Source organism: Passer domesticus, chromosome 24 (assembly GCF_036417665.1).
Source record: "Passer domesticus isolate bPasDom1 chromosome 24, bPasDom1.hap1, whole genome shotgun sequence".
In the NCBI taxonomy this organism is placed as follows: Eukaryota; Metazoa; Chordata; class Aves; order Passeriformes; family Passeridae; genus Passer; species Passer domesticus.
Genome location: NC_087497.1, coordinates 490771 through 502792, shown reverse-complemented (window position 1 = coordinate 502792; position 12022 = coordinate 490771). Strand labels below are relative to the sequence as shown.

The 12022-nt window shown below is 51.7% G+C and overlaps 1 protein-coding gene across 5 annotated transcripts in view; it reads left to right on the top strand.

Moving 5' to 3' along the window:
* Nucleotides 1-91: 91 nt before the first annotated feature.
* The window catches only part of GMEB1 (glucocorticoid modulatory element binding protein 1), a 12140-nt gene continuing 209 nt past the window's right edge, over nucleotides 92-12022 (top strand). Inside the window, exons 1-10 of one of the 5 annotated variants that reach the window (XR_010350470.1) lie at nucleotides 92-229; nucleotides 1601-1761; nucleotides 2698-2780; nucleotides 3632-3756; nucleotides 4554-4657; nucleotides 5057-5211; nucleotides 6333-6461; nucleotides 7162-7299; nucleotides 8333-8455; nucleotides 9490-10610. Coding sequence is in view for 4 of the 5 variants with exons in the window: in XM_064398427.1 (XP_064254497.1) it covers nucleotides 1634-1761; nucleotides 2698-2780; nucleotides 3632-3756; nucleotides 4554-4657; nucleotides 5057-5211; nucleotides 6333-6461; nucleotides 7162-7299; nucleotides 8333-8455; nucleotides 9490-10196 (1692 nt within the window). In the remaining variant the exon portion in view is untranslated. Of the gene's footprint in view, nucleotides 230-462; nucleotides 832-1600; nucleotides 1762-2697; nucleotides 2781-3631; nucleotides 3757-4553; nucleotides 4658-5056; nucleotides 5212-6332; nucleotides 6462-7161; nucleotides 7300-8332; nucleotides 8456-9489; nucleotides 11395-12022 lie in introns of those variants that run through there. The other 4 variants (XM_064398430.1, XM_064398427.1, XM_064398429.1 and 1 more) reach the window with 4 other exon arrangements.

Below are 12022 nucleotides of genomic sequence, written 5' to 3'. Positions count from 1 at the left end.
GGCTGGCGGGTGACGCCGCGAAGGCGATACTGCCGGCGGCCACCAGAGAGCAGCAAAGCGCCGCGTGCTTCACCGGTCGGCCCCTTTAAGGCAGGCGGCGGCCGGAAGTGCTGGCGGCCGAGGCCGCGGCGGGTACTGCGCATGCGTTGCTGCTGCCCGGCCCGCCTCCCCCCTCCCCATCCCCCCGTTCCCCCGTCCCACAGCCCCCGGTCTCGGCCGCTCGCCGACGGTAAGGCCCAGCCGGCGCCGCGCTACGGGGGCCGGGAGGGGCCATGCGGCGCGAAGGGGCGGGGCGGGACGGGAGGGGGCCTGGCCCCGCCGAGAGGGGAGGGAGGGGTCGCCGCCGTACGTGCCGCCGCCGCTGCCGCGAGGGCGGGCGTCGCGCGCGCGCCGCTCGGGGAAGGGGGGGGCAGCGGGGGGGGGGCAGCCAGCGCCGTGGGGAGGGGGGCGGGGCCACGCCCCCTCCCCGGTCAGGCCACGCCCCTTCGCCGCCGTGCGCGCCGCGGGGTGGTCCCGCGGGCCCTATGTCACGTGACCTCTCGACCCCAGCGCGGGGGCGGCGGCGACCCCCGAGCCGCAGCACGGACACCGCGAGGTCCCTTGTGTAGCTCCCCCTCCTTCTCGCTTAAGGCCTCGGCGTGACCGCCGCCGCGATTTCTCCGTGTCCTGTTGACCCCCCAGCGCCAGATATCCTGGCGAAGCCCTGCCGTCTCTCGAGGGGTCCCGGATGGCTCTGTCTGTCCCCCGGAGCGGGATGAGGTGCGGGAAACCGCCGGAGTCCCACGCCTGGAGCCGGGTGGGCGCGTGGCCCCTGTGTTGGCGGCTCCCCAGGTTTGTCCTGGTGTATCGCAACCAGGGGATATCGAAACCATTGTCATCCGCCAGGAGATCCTGGCCTGAAATCTCTGAGATTAGATGGGATATTGAGAAGAAATTGTTCCCTGTGAGGGTGGTGAGGCCCTGGCATAGGTTGCCCAGAGAAGCTGGCTGCCCCATCCCTGAATGTGTGCAAGGCCAGGCTGGATGGGGCTTGGACCAACCTGGTCGAATGGAAGGAGTCCCTGCCCATGGCAGGAGGTGGGATGAGATGAGCTTTCAGGTTCCTTCGTACCTGAACCATTCCATGATTCTGAGACTGGCCTTCCCAGCAGATTGTAGACCTCAGGCTTGCAGGAATGATCTCCAGCCGCACACCGTAACCAAAACACCTCTGTGCCTCGTGCGCAACCATGGGCACATCCCCTGGGAGTGCAGCTTCTCCGGGGCTCCCTGTCAGGTCCTCCTGCATTAGCACCACACCTTGACACCGGCTTCTACTGGGAAGGATCACCCACAGGCATGTTCTGGTAGTGAGAGATCAGAGCATGCCATGGGTGGACCAGAGCATTCCAGCAGTGGCTGAAGGCACTGCTGGTCAGGACCAGCAGGAGAAGCTCTGTGTTGAAAACACTCTTGCCAAAACCCACCGATGTGGATCTGTTCCTTGGTGACAAATTGGGGGTTCAGAGCTGGAGAGACCTGCTGGCTCGGGAAGTTATGAGTGGGATGACACTGGGGGGATCTGCCTCTGGGATCTGTTCCCAGCTCTTGTGATCCACAGGGAGGAGAAAACCTTGCCAGGTTCATGTGAGAGATGGCGAATGCCGAGGTGAGCGTCCCTGTGGGTGATGTGGTGGTTGTACCAAGTGACGGGAATGAAGGGGAGAACCCAGAGGATACCAAAACCCAAGTGATCTTGCAGCTCCAGCCGGTGCAGCAAGGGTGAGTAGGATGGTACTGGAAGGTGCGAGATGGGATGGGGGGGAGCCCTGTGGGTTTTCGTGGCGTGGGGACAGAGTGTCACTGTGGTTTCCAGGTCTGCATCAGTTTTGTGCCACACAGGGGAGAGAGCAAATATAACAGATTAAATCTTTTGTGTGTGTGGTTGTGATGGGTCCTCCGAGGGCTGAAATTGCCCTGCGAGTCTGTGTTGGTGCAGTGCTCCCAGATCATGGAAGCAGTGCTGTCCCAGTCTCTCTCTTCCTTCTCCAGTCCCAGGGTTGGTTTTTGCCACACTGCAGCAGCTGGATGTGGTGGTTTGTGTGTTCAGGCCTTCATGTGCCTCTGTGCCAGCCCTCCCCTAAAATAATCCTCTTTTAAAATAAAGTGGAGCTGGGATGTGGAGGGAATTTTATAGCTCCCTGGCACGTGCTGCAGGGAGTGGCTTTATCTTCCCTCTGGATCAATCAGGATGGAAAAAAAAACTTGCTCTAGTTTGATCATATTTGCAGGGTAGGGTGGCTGTGGGCCTGCCAGTGACTTCCCTTTGTGGTTGTGGTCATCTGTGTTGCAGTGCCACACAGGGCTGGAAGGGAAATCCTGGGATACTGGTCTTTGCTTCCTGTTGTTGAAGGTGATCAAAAGCAGAGGAAGAGGCACAGGGAAGCCTGCTGAGCTGCCTCAGTGGCGCTGGCAGAGTGGAGGGTGGGATGACAGCATTGGGAATGCCTCTACGTCTGTCAGCCCTTGGGATTACTAGTGTTTTGTTTTATTAGTGTTCACCAGAAAAATTCCTGGTGATTGAAACTGTATCAGACAAAATTAATGTCCCTTGAAGACAGGCAAAAAGAAATTTACTGAATTGTTTAACTCTGTGCTGTCAATCCTAATTTCCCGTGATTTATGTAGTTTGTTTATGGATGGCCACTTTCACCACAGGATTTACCAAGAGGGCTCCGAGGCCAGCGCTGCTGTGGTGGCCGTGGAAACCCACACCATCCACAAGCTGGAAGAAGGGATTGGTGAGTTCCCACTTGGTGTGGATGAATCCCCTCCTGTGCAGGGCTTGTGTCTCCGGTTTGGTGGGCTTCCTTTTGGCTCTGCCCCTGCAGATGCTGATTCCCAGGCATGGATATGGGTAAAGGGGTTGGGCATACTCTGCTGTTATTGCTTGGTCTCAAAGTCCTGGAAGTGAGATCCTGGCTCTCCTTCAATGAATGGTAAGGGCTCCCATGGGGTCCAGGGGAGCCGGGATGTCACCCTAGTCCTAGGGTGCAGACACTGGCAGCAGGAATGGTAGTGATGAGGATGTGGTAGCTGAAGCATCAGGCTCTACTTGTGGGGTCTTTGCTGAACCAGCCGTCTGATGGTTTGGATTGGATGTTTATAAGAACTGAGCAGGTTGGCTCCAACTGCTCTCTCCCATCCTGAGCAGTGTGTGGAAAAGGCTCCTGTCACTGGATGCTGTCACTAGATCTTGACTAGAGTTCTGCTTTCCTGTGTTGGTTTGGGTCTTTTGGCAGGATTAGCAGAAACTCCGCGCGTTAAGAGAACGTATTATCAGTAAATATCTGATATCACTGCTAAAGAGATGCGAGACCTCTTACAGATGCATTGGATTTCTGATTTCATGTTTCCTTATAGATGAGCTTCGTTTGGAGCATTGTTACACCAAAAAGCAGATGTCAGTTGCTGTTAGAGTTAATCTGAACTAACTCTGAGAACATGGAGAGGACTGATCCTGAATTGGGATCTGCCCTTTTTTTTTGGTTTCCCAAGTGCAGGTCTCATAACCTATGAGCTTCCAGCTCCCGCCTTGTGGGATTGGAGCCTCTTGGGTGGAAAGTTTCATTTTGAGCTGTTCCTCCCTCAGACCCCAGCACCCTTGAAACAAGTGAGGAAATCGAGATCGCCTATCCCATCACCTGTGGGGAGAGCAAAGCCATCCTTCTCTGGAAGAAGTTTGTTTGTCCAGGAATTAATGTCAAGTGTGTGAAGGTAAAGGAGAGACTCCCAGTGGATTCCTTTCTGCTATTCAGGTGGGCTGGTTGGCCTCCATAGGAATTCCTTAGTTTTTGTGTTTCATCCTGAGTCCTTGGATTGTTGGTGCCAAAGTTGTTTTTTGATGGGGAGAAGCATGGAAAGAGTGGATTAAGGAGGGAAGGATATCACCCACTTTGTATTTCAGTGGTATTTGCCCTTGGGGAAGGACTGAAGGCAGACAGGAGATACGTGTTGAGATCTGGCAGAGCTTTGCCTCTTCCCTTTTCCTTGGTGGCCTGGTATTCCACTCCTGGCACTTCCTTGGTGAGCAGGTTGCATTGAGAAGGGAAATCTTGGTATTACGTTTTCCCACATGAGAGCATGGCAGTGTGACAGCCAAGCCCCTTGTTCTCCTGCCCCTCAGCAGGAACTACTCAAGTCACTGGAGCAGGGCAGAATGGATGCTCAAGGGAAGACCTGTGTCAGCTGGATGCTGCTGGGCCATTGGATGTAACAGAAACCTCCTGTAATGATCTCCAAAATGACCATACATGTTCATAGGAGATGATTTGGTTCATATAAATCCTTCAGGGCTGTCTTTGGTTAGGGGCTGTGAATGCCTGTGGTTGGAAGGTTATCCCTACAGACATGCTTCCTGGAGCTGTGAGCATTGCTGTGCCCAGGGGATCAAAGCTGGCAGGGATCTGAGAAGCAGCTCCTCTTCTCTCTGGGTGGAAGTGGGGGCTCAGATGAGCTGTATTGGATGTTCCAATCTTCCCTGTTTGTTGAGCCTTTGCTTGTCTCGTTGCCAGTTCAACGACCAACTGATTAGCCCAAAGCACTTTGTTCATCTGGCTGGGAAGTCTACCCTGAAGGACTGGAAGAGAGCCATTCGCCTCGGAGGAATCATGCTAAGGTATTTGACATCCGTCCAACTTCAGGGCTCCACCCCTGCAGCTGCAGGACCCCCAGCAGGCATTTTGTTTGCCTTGCAGTCCCCAGGAGGCCTCTTGGAGGCCCACAGTACTGGCCAGCAGCCTGCAGAGATCCTGTCTCCATGATGTGAGGGTGGACAGAAGTGGCATTGCCTGGGGAACCTGGGTTGGAATAGCACTGAAACCATGTGTGTGAAGCTGGGGGTCTCTTGTGTTTGCCATTTGAAAGTCTTGCAGGAGATTTTTTGGGTGCAGAGTGGCCCTGGGATCTCCCTTTCTCTTTCCTTCCCATGACTGTAGCATTCCCAGGTGGAATACTCCCTTTTGTCTCTAGGCTGAGATTTGAGCTGAGCCTGATTCTATCCCCACTTTCTGCACAGGAAGATGATGGATTCAGGGCAGATTGACTTCTACCAACACGACAAAGTTTGCACCAACACCTGTCGAAGCACCAAGTTTGATCTCCTGATCAGCAGTGCCAGAGCACCAGTGCCAGGGCAGCAGAGTGTAGTGCAGACTCCAACCTCAGCTGATGGTAGGAAACCAGTTACCAATGCCATGGGAACTTCCCTCTGATGCTCCTCTCCCTCCTACACACACTTTACACCTTCTTCCTCAGAACATCAGGGCAGTCCCACCAGGAAATTGCTCTGGTTTCTAGGAAGGAAAATGATTCTCGTGTCTGTTTGGAGGTCTTGTCAGTATCTGTCAGGGGGCTCTGCTCTGCGGGACTGGGAAGGTTGGAAAACAGCTGGCATCAAGAAGCTGCTTTCCAGAGAGAAAGCCTTCATAGCCAGGAGAAGGATTGAGAGCATTGCAGGGATCTTTGTTCTGGGATTGTCATAGGAGCAAATACTTGTGAGAGCTTGCACAGCATTTTCCGATATGTTTCCCATTTGTGAGTCTGTTATAAAGGCATGAGTTAGTCTCAGGAGTGAACTTAGAAATGCTTTCCTCCTTCAGAACATCCATGAACAGGATGTGGTGGTTGGACGTGATTTGATTGTCATTCCAGCTGCAAGTTCTCAGTGATCCTGTGCTCCAGTGCAGATATTGACCTCTTTGCTGAGGTTAAGGGAGAAGACTATTCCCAACTGTACCCCATCATTAAGCTGGGTGGGTTACATTTCTCTGAGCCCCTGGGTGAGTGACATGGCAGAGTTGTCCATAGGCTAAGGAGAATCTCTTGGAAAGCACCATAGCCAACTTACAGTGGCTGCACATTGGTAAGTCCCAAATTTGATCCAGAAACTTAGAATTGTGTCAGATCCGTTTCCCTTTCATAAACCAGCTCGGACCCTAGCTTCATTTTGTGAGGGATTAGGGGTGCAGAGCTTCCTGTGGATGAAGCAAGGGGAGTAGGGTGGCTGGGCTGAGCCTTATTTGTTCCCTTCTTTATTCTCATCCCTTTCTGCTCCCTTGAGCCCGGACTCCACTGTGCAAGGCACATGGTTTTCCCTCCAGAAGCTCCAGAGCTTTTCACAGTCACAGTTTCAATGAGAAGCAGCAATATTTGCTTTTAACTGGTTTGGTTGGAAGAAGCCAAGCACAAACCTGACCCAAAGAGTGAAAGAGAGCCTGGGGAGGGCTGAGGAGTTGGGAAGCAGAGCAGGGATTCACGCTGTCAGAGGGAGCTGATGGAGGGCTTTCTGGCAGGGAGCATCACCCAGATTGCACTGTCGGAGGAGAGTATGGAGGAGGGGATAGAGTGGAACTCGGCTCTGACAGCTGCTGTCACCATGGCCACTGAGGAAGGTATGAAAAAGGACACGGATGAGATTTCAGGTAAGCTTAGGCTGCTTGTTGGGTGTTTTCTTCTCTTCTCCTCCTCTGTTACATTTTGGAAACCTAAATCTTGCAAATAAGTAAAGTTTGGGCAATGACAAAGCTGTCCCTCAGCCCCTTGGATCTCCAGCATTACCCAGGCATCCAGGCTTTCTGCCAATGGAGCTCCTCACCCCTGTAGAACTTTAGCCCTGGCCTCATGGCTGATGGATAATCCCTTAGATCAGATGTTGCTGGTTGCAGTGAGGGTTTTTCTGTTTTTTTCCAAGGATATGGAACACATCTGCCAGCCTAGAGCCAGGCTGGAACCAACAAAGAGCAGAGTCGTGTTTGTTCCCTGTCTCTCTGTGTTTGTTCTGTGTCTCTCTGGCCTTCCATCCCCTTGTTGTGTCAGTATGGAAGCTTAGCTAGAATTTCCTCAAATGATGATTTTAAGCTCTGCATCTTGCAAAAATGTGAAATGTTGCCTTGGAAGTCATGGACTTGCTTAAAAACCTGTTCCTGATTTGCTGCCTAACTCCATTTTGCTTGGTTTGGGGTTGGTTATTTTTTTCACATGTCCTGTGCACCCCAGTAGCCAAACTACCTTGCAAAGGTAGTCACCTTGAAAAGATACACTTGCCTGAGAGGTTTAAGGTGGCCCTATGGGAAAAATGCCAAATGCTTGTATATATTGACTTTTCCTCCTTTTTTGTGCCAGAGGACACATTGATGTTCTGGAAAGGAATAGCTGATGTGGGGCTGTTGGAAGAGGTGGTGTGCAACATCCAAAAGGAAATAGAAGAAGTTCTAAGAGGTGTGCAGCAGCGGTTGGGTCAGTCTCCCTTCCTGATGACAGGTAGGTTGTGAGGAAAAAGCCTCAAAAGGGCAGTTGCAAGCAAAAAAAAACAGCGCTAAGGGTCCATTCCACCACGTGAAGCTGCTGAGTCAAGATGGGGAGTGAGTTCCCACTCATTAGCTGAGTTGTGGGAGCATAGTCTGTGTTCTCAGCGTGCCCAGCTGTGAAGTGCCTTTGCTTCAAAGCACAAGGATACACCATTCCGTCCTGTTCCCTGAGCAGTGACCCTGGCAGTTTGCTTGGACCATCAGATGACTGTCCACAGCTCCCAGCCCTGATGGAAGCTTTCCCAGAGTCACTTGGACTGGAGTTACTCAAACACTTCTCTGTGACACTGCAGACCTAAACAGGTCCTGCCCCCTCACTTCTTGTTCTGCTTTCACTGGTGCCAGAAAACCTGTTTTGGGGGCTGAACCAGATGAGGGAAATTATCTGGGTTAAAAATAAATCCCCCTCTCCTTTTTAGGGTTATTTTTAATTTGTAACAGGCTCCCTAATCTGGTTCGGCACATGCCCCTGTGAACACCTTTTGTTGATGCTCTTCCTGGGAGAACATCCACGTAGCCACAACCTTAATTTTATCCGGGATATTTTTTTTTAAATTTTCTAATTTAACTTTGGGCTGGTGCATCTTTGTGTCTGATAGGTTTTGGGAACTATGAGTGATGGAAGTCAGTGGATTATAACAGACATTTTGCACAGCTTTCAGTGGAGCTTGGCATGTTAATGTCATTGTCAGGAGCATGAGGTGATGATTTGTAGGTGGAGAGCTCGTTTGTATCTCTGTGATTGCAAATTACACTTTCATTTGCAGCAATTAGGAGCTGCTTGAGTGACATAGGTCTCTCCAATTTGCTTTATCATGTGAATGGGGTTATTTAATTCTAGAATGTCAGAAGGATGAAGGAGTTGAGTTTCCTTTTTTTCAGCTAGCCCACAGAGAGAGTTTAAAAAAGCGTTAGAAAATTTTTGGTGTAACACGAGCATCTTTTGAGTGCCCAAGTCTTAACATCCCTGTACCCTTTCCTTGGAGATGCTGCAGTCCTGAACAATGTTGCCCATACATTTGGCTTAATGGACACAGTCAAGAAGGTACTGGACAACAGGAAAAACCAGACAGAGCAAGGAGAGGAACAGTTTCTTTACACACTGGCAGGTAAAGTGCCTAACAAGAGTTCACATCCTGCTGCTACTCTTGGGAATGGACATGACTTTCCTTTTCCTCAGTTAGGGCTAGTGTTCAGTACAGGCTGGCCCAAAACAAGTGCATCCCAATCCCTTTCTGTTGTATGGCTTGAGTGTCTCCCCTGTCTCACAAAGAGCAGTTGCTTGGGACATCGGACAACTGAAAGTCTGTGCCCTTTGCTGCAGTGGGTGTGCTGCAGGCATGAGTCCAATTCCCTCAGGATTATGGACAGGACCTGCTAGCTCAGTGCTATGCCATGATCACCTGAGCTGTGGACAGTGTTGTGCTGTACCTAAGCCAATAAGCGTCTCTGAGTACAGGGTGCTGAACTTCTGCTTGTCTTGGCTATCAGGGCTATTTGCTTGTCTTATAGTGCTATTGGGTGTCCTGCTCAGCTGTCCCTGAGCTGAAGCCACTGGGATCCCCAGAGCTGCTCACTGAATGTGTCTTCCTCCTCACCATGTACTGTAGAATCTCTTGTTATCTGAGATGTTCTAGTCCCCTACTGCCCTGGATAAATGAGGTCACTGTGCTACTTCTGGCTCCCAGTGTTCCCACTGATAAGCATTGAGGGGGATATTTCATTGACCCAGGCATCCTACTGTCTGTCCCCAGTGCAGGTGCTGGGCTCCTGGGAAGGTGACCCAGCCAAGCTCAGGAAGCAATTCCAACTGCCTGGGAGGGTTTATCCACTCTCCCTTGCAGCGGGGTTTAGCTTGTGGGGAGCAGAAATGTCCATCTTCTTGTCAGTAGGAGAAGCCAACATGTATGGAATGTTACCTGTGTCTTACCCAGGCGCTGGCAGCTGGAACATTGGCCAGGTCTATGTAGGTGGCTACTTTTTTCCTTCAGTGCCATTTGATCTCGAGGGAGAAGCCAAGATCAGACTCACTGGGTGGTTGGGTGACCTCTGGTCACAAACTTGGGAGTCATGGTTGGTTCTGGAGCCCCAGGAGCTCCTATTTACCCTGGCATGACATGTTGTTCAACCATTCCCTATGCAGACCTGGAGCGGCAGCTGGAAGAACAGAAGAAACTTGCCAGGGACCAGAAGTCCAAGTCCCAAACCATCCAGAATGTGGTGCTCATGCCCATGAGCACTCCCAAGCCTCCCAAGAGACCCCGTCTACAGCGCCCAGCCTCCGCTACCATCCTCAGCCCCTCCACCCCCATCCAGCAGCCTCAGTTCACTGTCATCTCCCCCATCGCCATCGCGCCCGTTGGACAACAGTTCTCTGTGGGCAACATCCCAGTGGCAACCCTCAGCCAAGGCTCCAGTCCGGTGACTGTTCATACCTTGCCATCTGGCTCCCAGCTCTTCCGATACGCCACTGTGGTTTCATCCTCCAAGACCAGCTCCTCGGACACCGTCACCCTGCACCCATCCTCCAGCCTGGCACTGCTGAGCTCAGCAGCCATGCAGGACACCGGGGCCCTGGCCAACGTGGCGACCATGGTCAACCCTGTCGAACTGGTGGCCATGGAGTCTGGCATCACTTCCACCATCCAAGCTGTGGAAGGTACCTCGGATGATGGGCAGACCATCATAGAGATCGACCCGGCGCCAGATCCTGAGGCGGACACAGACGAATCAGAGGGCAAAGCTGTGATCCTGGAGACAGAGCTGAGGACTGAAGAGAAAGTGGTGGGAGATGTGGAAGACCATCAGCACCAGGTCCATAATGTGGAGATTGTGGTCTTGGAAGACTAGTGGGGAAGGCAAGCATCAGTTAGGGGAAGAGTTGGGAATTCGTTTTATTTCAGGCTTTTTTGTTAAGCATCTTTTCCAGCCACCCCATTCGTTACCATGGATATTTTCATTGTACTGTATATTTTTTATATATATATATATATATATATATGTAAAGGTTTTTTTTCTTTTTCAAACAAAGCTGGAGAGACTCGTGAGACATGGATAAGGCTCCATCTCTGTGGAGCACTGAACAATACCACCAGGGTCAAGGAGAGACTGGATCTCTGTTGGACAGCCCAACCAGGAGGAACTAGCCAGGCCTCGGTGCTTCTGCTCCAGGGCTGCCCTGGCCCGGAGACTTTAATTTGAGAGACAGTAACACTTGAGTGTGGATGTGCTTTGAGAAGGGGTGACAGATTTGGGGTGGAACAGGTACTTCATTTGTATTTTTCCCCAGGGAAAGGGAATTCTGTCGGACCCTTCACTGTCACCTCAAATGGGATTTTCCATTATTTTTCTTGATTTGAGGAGGTTGACAGTACAATGAATTTACTGTCCATGTTCTCCTCCTCCACACAAATTGTTTTTATATCTCTATTTTTTTGTATTTGTTTGCTCTCTCCCTTCCCTTGTCCAGATTTCCCAGCTGCAAAGCCCTGGGACCTTCTTTCAGGGTCCCTGTCTCCCAATCCCTCCTCTTCCCATGGCACTTTTCCCTCATCCCTTTCCCTGCCTGGCAAGGCTCGGTGCTGCAAACACCACTTGAAGACTCCGAGATCACTTCAGCCTTTTGTATAAGGCAAAAAATATCAACTCAAGCTCAAACCCAGATCCTCGCCCTTGGCTGCTCAGCACCGCAGGGACCTTTAAGGGTGTACAAAGCATGTTGTGCTGTTGCTTTCTGGGTGAGCCAGATTTCGGATCAGGACGGCTTCTGTTTACTCTGTGTGCTGAGGCTGCTCCGTGCTTGTCGCTTCTTGTTTGGTGGTTTTATTTTTGTATTATTTTTTCTTCTTTCTTCCTTAACAGGGTTAGAATTGGGACATTGCTGAAATATGGTGCACCCTTCTGTTTTCCCACTTTCCCTCTTTTTTTTTTGGTGGTTGGAGGTCCATTTGGGAAAATGGAGGGGGAAAGCACTGGGTGACTTCAGAGGTGCGGAGGTTTGGGAGGGTGGGAGCTGCCTGGCTGGAAATAATTAAAGGAAACACACCTGGGGAGGGTGGGGGGAGGGCAGGAAGATGTGTCTGGCTATTTTTTTGCATTAAATGGAAAAATGGAGTTAAGCTCCAACGCTTTTTTCATTGGAGAGGTAAAGGTGGTACCTCCATCGCCTTGGGGACAGCAGGGGATGGGCAGGGATTCCTGAACATCGATTTGTGAGGGGTGGTCGCTGCTCCTCTGATCTTGGCCTCTGGGAAGTGTTTCCTGGCTTGGGGTGGAAGTGGGAACAGTTGTAGGAGCCAGATCCCATGCTCAGCCTGGAGAAGAGAAGGTTCTGGGGAGATTCTTAGAGCCCCTTCCAGTGCCTAAATGGACTCCAAGAGAGCTGGAGGGGAACTTTGGACAAGGGCCTTGAGGGATAAGACAAGGAGGAATGGCTTCCCGCTGCCAGAGGGCAGGGTTAGATGCAGTTATGGGAAAGAATTCTTCCTTGTGAGGCTGAGGAGGCCCTGGCACAGGCTGCCCAGAGAAATTGTGGCTGCTCCCTGACCCCTGGCAGTGTCCAAGGCCAGGCTGGATGGGGCTTGGAGCAATTTGGAATAGTGGAAGGTGTCCCTGCCCACGGCAGGGAGTAGAACAAGATGAGCTTTCAGGTCTCTTCCAACCCAAACCAGTCTGGG